At 39.7% G+C, this 8064-nt stretch overlaps 1 protein-coding gene across 1 annotated transcript; it reads left to right on the top strand.

Moving 5' to 3' along the window:
* The first annotated feature begins 2874 nt into the window (after positions 1 to 2874).
* Positions 2875 to 6041, top strand: LOC125779306 (uncharacterized). The gene has a single exon (XM_049460580.1). The coding sequence runs from the start codon at positions 3795 to 3797 to the stop codon at positions 5238 to 5240; it is 1446 nt and encodes a 481-aa protein (XP_049316537.1). The 5' UTR covers positions 2875 to 3794; the 3' UTR covers positions 5241 to 6041.
* The last annotated feature ends 2023 nt before the right edge of the window (positions 6042 to 8064 follow it).

Here is an 8064-nt window from a genome sequence, read left to right as displayed (position 1 = left end):
AAAAGAAGACATAGATAAAGGCATGTATCTAAAGGTACCAGCTTGTGATACTGAAATTTTCAATGGATGTTATGACCAGTGGCCGCCCTTCCGGAACATATTCACTGCTGTTTATATAAACCATCCTTAACTTTCACAAGCACAAAAGCTATACCATCTCAGGTATAAAACAAAAGGGGAAGCAGGCAGTATCGTCAAGCAATTCGCTTTAAATGACGAAAATTTTAAACTGGCTTGGGAAGCACTTGTCGAAAGGTACGAAAATTAAAGGGTTATGATAGAAAACCCAATAAAAACTTTATTGCATTTGCCAAAAATCCAACAAGAAACTAGCCAGGAATTTCAAAACTTACACTCCACAGTGACAAATTGTCTATCAGTGTTAAAAACACAAAATGTATCCACAGAATCGTGGGACCCTATTATAGTAACCATTTGCGCAGATACTGCCTGATGCTGTGTTACTACGATGGGAACAATCACTAGTGGAAAGAAAAATAATGCCCACCTGGCAACAGATGAAAGCATTCCTCACTGCTCAATACGAGATAGCTGAGCGAATAGCCAAAAAGCCATCAAAATGAGTCAAGTAAAAACTTGTTCAAACCCCAAGCCAGTAATAGCATACAATATAATAGACACGTTAATAAAAGTCACACATTCGTGTCAAATCAAAGTAGTCAATGGCAATCATTGTGTGAATTCTGTAAGGGAGGTCATAAATTAAGATCTTGCGAGAGATTCAAAAAATTATCCGTTTCAGATAGAAACAATCTGGTACGTCAACACTAACTTTGCATAAACTGTCTGTCGAATTCTCCTATGACAAAAGACTGTGAAAGCAAATTCAATTGTGCTTGCTTCATGTTACCAATTTTCAAAATGTGAAGAAAAATCCATTTCAAAAAACCACGGGGTTAGTCGCTACAACTACATTAAATAATCCCGAAACCTCAAATCCCGAAAAAAGGGAAGAACAACCATGTTGCTCTAAAGCAGCAAAAATTCAAGCGCTTCATTCAGAAAATGAAAGCAAAATTCTTTTACCCACTGCTGTCATCACCATTGAACATAAAGGTGATTTATTCAAACTAAGAGCGTTAATAGATCAAGGCTCTCAAAGATCCTTTATATCATCAAAGGTTCAAAATCGGCTAAAATTGCCAATAAAACATTCCAATTTTCAAATTTCGGGAATGGGCGGAAGAATTATTCAAAATTCTAATAAAATATGCCCAATCACCATAGTTTCTCCAAATGCGGATATACGGATAGATGCACAAGCCATCGTTCTACCGCAATTTACAAATTTGCTTCCAAGCTATGAAGTAAATAAAATACACTGGGAAAAATGCTCACATCTCAAATTAGCAGATCCTAACTGTCATACCCCATCACAAATCGACATATTATTAGGCAGTGACTTAATACCTCAAATAATTCTTGAAGGTATAGAGAAAATCTCCAATTAATTGTTAAATACAATCTTTGGGTGGATTATAAGTGGCCAAGTCACTGAAAAAATAAATTCTTTCACAACACAAGTGGAAGATATAACAAACGAATACTTAAATAAAGAAAAATTCTGGGAAGTGGAAGAAGTACCCCAGATTACCAAACTTTCAGAAGAAGACCAGGCATGCGAAGCCTATTACCAGTCCACAACAACAAGAAACGAACATGGTCGTTATGTTGTGCGACTGCCATTCAAATCCACCTTTCCAGAAACTATAGCTCTAGGTCACTCTAGAATCTCAGCAGTCCAGCAATTCATAAACATGGAAAAAAGCCTGACGAAGAAAAATGAGCTAAAATCAGCATATGATAATGTAATGGAGGAATATCTTGACCTCAATCATATGGAAGAAACTGTACCATATGAAAAAATATCCAAAGGTAGATATTTATCTTTTTACCTTCCACATCATGGGGTAATAAGACCAGATAAAATCACAACAAAAGTACGAGTGGTGTTCAATGCCTCAAAATGTACGAGCTCAGGCAAATCACTCAATGATGTATTATACACAGGGCCAACATTACAACCTGATCTCATGTTGCTAATACTAAATTGGCGCATGTTTAAATACTTTTTTAACGGGGATGTTGAGAAAATGTATAGGCAAATTCTGGTGCATGAAAATGACCAAGATTTCCAACGCATAGCCTTCCGCAATTCAATTAATAGTCCAATTAGCGACTACAAACTTAAAACAGTTACCTTCGGCATCAACTGCGCACCCTATTTAGCCATTAGGACGTTACATGAAGTTGCAAAAACTTGTGAAACAAATTTACCTTTAGCAACTTCTGTGTTGCAAACTCAAACATATGTGAATGACATTTTATCAGGTAGCCACATTATACCAATAGCGTGCGAATCATTATCTCAAGTGATCAAAGCACTAAATTCAGCAGGTTTTCCCCTAAAGAAAATAACATCAAATCATCCCGAAATAATCAAAGATATAAAAAAGGAAGACTTCTTAGATACTGACTTCCTTAAATTCGAAAAGGCCAGTAGAACAAAAACATTAGGGATTCAATGGAATGCGATAACAGATCAATTCTCATATACAATTGAGTCAATATCTACAATGTCCGCCATCACAAAACGACAAATCGTTTCCTCAGTGGCAAAACTTTTCGACCCCGCAGGATGGCTTTCGCCAATAAGGATTCAAGCTAAAATTCTCATTCAAGAATTGTGGCAAGATGGCACTGAATGGGATGAACAGGTAAAACCTGTACGTTTAACAAAATGGGTTCAATTTGCTAACAACCTACATACTATATCAGAAATTCGAATCCCTCGATGGGTAAATTTCACCCCTAACATTAACGCAGAATTACACGGTTTCTGTGATGCCTCTGAAAAGGCTTATTGTGCAACAGTCTACATACGCACTCAGTATGATAGTAAAATAACTTCACATCTTTTGGAAGCCAATGCCAAAGTTGCACCTTTGAAGACACTAAGCCTACCACGGCTTGAACTAAATGGTGCTCTTCTGTTAGCAAAATTAATTTCGATAGTTCAAACCCATCTAAAATTAAACGATCACAAAATGTATCTCTGGTCAGACTCAGAAATAGTTCTAGCATGGTTGGAAAAACCACCCTATACTTGGAAGACCTATGTATCGAATCGCATATCACAAATCTTAGACTTAGTTCTTCTTTACTGGCGTAGACACCGCTTACGCGATTATAGCCGAATATCAAAAGGGGGGTCTCTCATCCGAGGCTGTGTTTGCTTTTTCATTGGGGGTGTTTTTTTACGTGGCGGGTTCCAAACCCAGCGCACAACCCTATGCAGGGAATGTTTCGCCTTCTCACGTTAGCTCGCCTTCAAACGGATGTTCTTAGGCTACCCAGAGGATACTTGGTCAAAGACCGGAAGTCGTGAGCTGCTTGAGTCATATGTAAAAGAATCGTTTCTGGCCACTCCCAAGTGAATGGCGATCAGAGAACTTTCCTCACTTGCGTGAACTTCTACACATGACTCCATCCTCCGAGTTGGCTCAGCAAAATGGCAACATGTTGCAAGTGCAGATAACCCAGCGGATCTTGGGACAAGAGGTTGCAAGCCACTTCACCTCACCAGCACTACACTCTGGTGGAACGGTCCCACATAGCTAACAGAATCACAAGAATTCTGGCCAAAGTCTCCTGCTCGGAATATCATACCTCCGGAAAGTCGGAAAATAGAAAATTTTCATATCACTCTAGAAGAGGATGATATTCTCCAAAGGTTTTCATCATTTCCGCGAGCACTAAGGGTAGTCGCTTATATGCACAAATTCATCCATAAACTTAAACAAAAGATGAAAAGAATTTTAAATGATCCTTACATACAACTAACATATCCCGACTTGCAACATGCCAAGGTCTGTCTAATCTTGTATACACAAACTCGCTATTTCAGCAAAGAGAAATCAAAGTTGCTTGAAAAGCGAACTCTCGAAAAGGGGAGCTCACTTCTCGTGTTAAACCCATTCCTGGACGCTAAGGGATTACTACGGGCAAATGGAAGACTAGCCAACTCCAGCCTTAGTTACAATGAACGACATCCCATCATTATCCCAGAGAAATCCCGTTTTACCTACTTATTTCTAATATATCTCCACCAGCTTACACTGCATGGTGAGCATCGCTTGATGCAACAAATGGTCCGACAAGAGTTCTATATACCGCGACTAAAGCCACAAATTGAAAGAACCATTTTCATGTGTAAACAGTGTACTATGTACAAGCAGCAGGTGCGTACGCAGATCATGGCAGCCCTACCACCTGAACGCTGCAACTATGCTTTACCCTTTACCATTACTGGGGTTGATTTTGCTGGACCTTTCCAGATAAAGGCCTCAATGCTAAGGTCTTCCTCATTTAGAAAAGGGTATGTGGCTGTCTTTGTATGTTTCACAACAAAGGCAGTACACCTCGAGCTATGTTCGGATCTGACTACTGCGGCTTTTCTTGCAGCATTTGCCCGCTTTGTCGGACGACGCGGATTTCCTTTAAAAATTATGAGCGACAATGGAAAAAACTTTGTCGGAGCTCAAAGAGCCACGGAAAAGGAGTTTTTACAATTCATGAAAGAAGTATCCCCCGAAATTGTAAGAAAATTTGCTCCCCAAGGGGTCGATTGGCAATTCATACCCCCATGTTCTCCTCACATGGGCGGACTCTGGGAATCAGCAGTAAAAAGCTTTAAGTCCCATTTAAAGAAAACGGCTGGTAACCATAAATTCAATTATGAGGAGTTTACTACATTAATCACTCGTATCGAAGCCGTACTAAATTCCAGACCTATCTCACCACTTTCGCAAGATCCCTCCGACTTCACAGCTTTAACCCCAGGGCATTTTCTAAAAGGAGCACCCATTCTGGCCATACCTGAGCCAGGCGTAGAGCCGCTATCCATATTAAACAGATGGGAACGAATTAAAATTCTCCAGCATGACTTCAGCCGCCGATGGAAGGAAGACTACATAAAGGACCTTCACAAGAGATACCGGTGGAAAACTCAAGAAAAGGCACCAAAGCTTGGAGACTGCGTCCTTATACAAGATGATTGTCTCCCTCCTACGGAATGGCGACTCGGCCGCATAAAACAACTTCATTACGGTTCCGACGGTCATGTTCGAGTAGTTGATCTCCGCACTCAAACCGGAACACTAACCAGACCGCTCGTCAAATTATGCTTTCTACCAACCGCCAAAGATAAAGAAACGTAAAACCGAACCAAATCGAAACCTCGAATAACATAAATGACACAAAAGACTTAACATAAATGTCTGATAAAAAAATGACATCCTATACATGCCACATATCGTTGCACAAAAGTCCATATTATTGTAAATTTCACAATATATTGCTAATATCATCATTTCTCTCACAGAGTAATATGGACGTGGATATGGCATCATCGTCAACGCCAACCATGCGTTCGGCAGTTTCCGCCCCTCGCTCTGAAGCTGCCCCAATAGCAGCACCCCGGACCAACACTGCACCGGCAGCGCCTCGAACAACAACAGGCTCCACCGCGACCACGGCTCCGCGTCAAAGCACGCCAGCATTACCAGCGGATCTGCAACGAATTCGTTGTCGACTATGCCGCCGCCCGCATCGACTATCGCACTGAGGTATCTTCAAAGGCATGCCGCCGATGCAACGCCAGCAGGTGGCACAGGCGCACGGGTATTGCCTGAATTGTCTGGCAACTTCCCACGCAACTCAGGAGTGTCCATCACCTAACCTAGCAGACGCGACTCCGGGCGCCCACCGGCTCCTCGCGCCAGTGGTAACGTCAGGTGTTCTCAAAGGACTCCTGTGACGGCATACCGCCGGCGCGGACGCCCTCCAGCAGAATTCCGTCCCTGGCGCCAAAACCGGGCAACATCAACACGACGCCATCAGCATAGGCCGCAATCCCGCCGGTCAACAGGTCTCAGCAGCGTTGTAGCTACGCTACAGCAGCTACAGCGGCTTCTAGGCTAAATACTCGCCTAGGGGGGCCGGGATGGCTAAATGAGTAGCGACGTCGCATCACATCTCCATCAACTCACCACACATTAACACACATACACGCACATGAACGCAAACGCGATGACATTCTGCAGTCTTTGTCTAAAGGAAAAGAGAAAAGATTTTGCGCACCTTTCGTTGATACGACGTCGATCACGCAGCATCGCTTTTCGCAGCATCCCGGTTCCCGTTCGCTACTCACATTTATATATTCAAAGTTTTCACTTTATATTAAAAGTAATTTTATAATAACGTTCATCATTGTATATATATATAATATATATATTTAAAGTTTTGAACTATTGTTTTAAAACCAATTTTATTACAATAATTGTGAAGTGAATTTCGCAAAAAATAAAAGTTTGTAACGATCTTGAAATTAACTTAAAGTGTGAGTGGCCTATAAGGTGAGTTTTTGTACACTAGGAAAGGAGACTCTTTTATTCTGGAGGGTCTGGAGTTCAGAATCGCAGAATTGAGTTTGTGTTATAAATCGGTGGGTCCCCCTTGCGGTGGTGAATCGCAGTTTCAAAATATTTTATTACCTGGTTGGTCGAGCCTTGAATTATTCTTAATAGTTTAAACTTAATCGCTTAAATTAATTGATTTAAATATTATATCTATATATTGAATATATATTAATTAATGTAGTCTTACTCCTTCTTCTCCTCGTCGTTTGTCCCTTGGTTTGTAATGAATTTTTCGTCCTTTGCCTTCCCTCGATCGCTACGCCGCTGCTTGGCGTGCAATGCCTAATTATGTTTTATTTTTCACTTTATTTTTGGTTTATTTTTATTTCTGGTTTGTTCATTTACGCGACACGTTTTTAGAGTTTTGGAATTTTAGTTTTAACTTTTCTCCCTTTTTTGGGATGCTTGTTTTTTTTTTTAATTTTTAATGCGTTATTCGCATAGGTACTACCTCTCGCACGAGGTTTGTTTATGTACGTTGACTGGTTCTGGTACTGGTATTCACTAATCGTGACCGTTACGGTACTAGGGCTACATTTCTCTCCCTTTATACGATTAACACGAGCCCTTAACGTTGGGCGCCAATTAACTTCCCTTACGTGGGAAGTATTAAAAAAAATGTTTTTGTCCGCTACGTGCGGCAGAAATGAAACACAACGTGTTGGTTTGAGTGCGGTAATGCTTGCTCGCTGATTACACACTATACTCTCACTGATCTTTATTTGTAAAATCACTTATATTTATATCCTTAGAATTCTATGCTTATTACTAAAAATGCTTTGGCATCACATTAAGTGATGAATTGCCAGAGCATTGCATTTCCAATTATTCGCATTATCGAAACAAATAATGGAATATTGAGTTACGCTTACTTATCGATTTTTATTAATTAAAGTATTCTGCTGACCAGGCAGTAATACCGTAGGAAGATAAAATTTTTTTATATTATTCATAAAGAGTATGTGTGGCTGCTGCCGTTAACTTGTATGTGTTTTCACAAATGTTAGTATGTATGTGAAATATTTAATTTTTGCTATAAATGTTGTTTTTATTTCCGAACCGTTCATATTTTTTTTTTAATTTTTATTATATAAATAATATCCTATAACTATAGGTTTACCAACTTTGGGAACAATATATACATCAATGTGTATAGTATGTAGATTAGGGTGTGCCATTCTGAGGCAACCTTTTTTTTTCAACTGAAAAACAGGCTCAAAACTTTCGAAAATGTGTAAAAAAAAGTCACTCAAAAGATGAGCTCCTAATATTAATATTAAGAGGTGCCTATTTCAAATTTTCTGTTTTCCATACAAATTATATAGAAAACAAATCATTTTTTTGTGGTGGTTATTGTGCGGAGGTTTTATATGTGCCCCGATAGCTGCCAGTAGGGATGGTAAACTCGATTCCGATTCTACTCGAAAATCGAGTTTTCTCGTAAAATAATCGATTTTTCGAATGTCAAGAACCGATTCTTAATCGACTTCGACAACTGGAGATCGATTCCGAAAAATCGATTATTTTACGAGAAAACTCGATTTTCGAGTAGAATCGGAATCAA

Source organism: Bactrocera dorsalis, chromosome 6, assembly GCF_023373825.1.
Source record: "Bactrocera dorsalis isolate Fly_Bdor chromosome 6, ASM2337382v1, whole genome shotgun sequence".
Taxonomy (NCBI): domain Eukaryota; kingdom Metazoa; phylum Arthropoda; class Insecta; order Diptera; family Tephritidae; genus Bactrocera; species Bactrocera dorsalis.
Note: the sequence above shows the minus strand (reverse complement) of the source record. Positions and strands in the feature narration are given on the sequence as shown.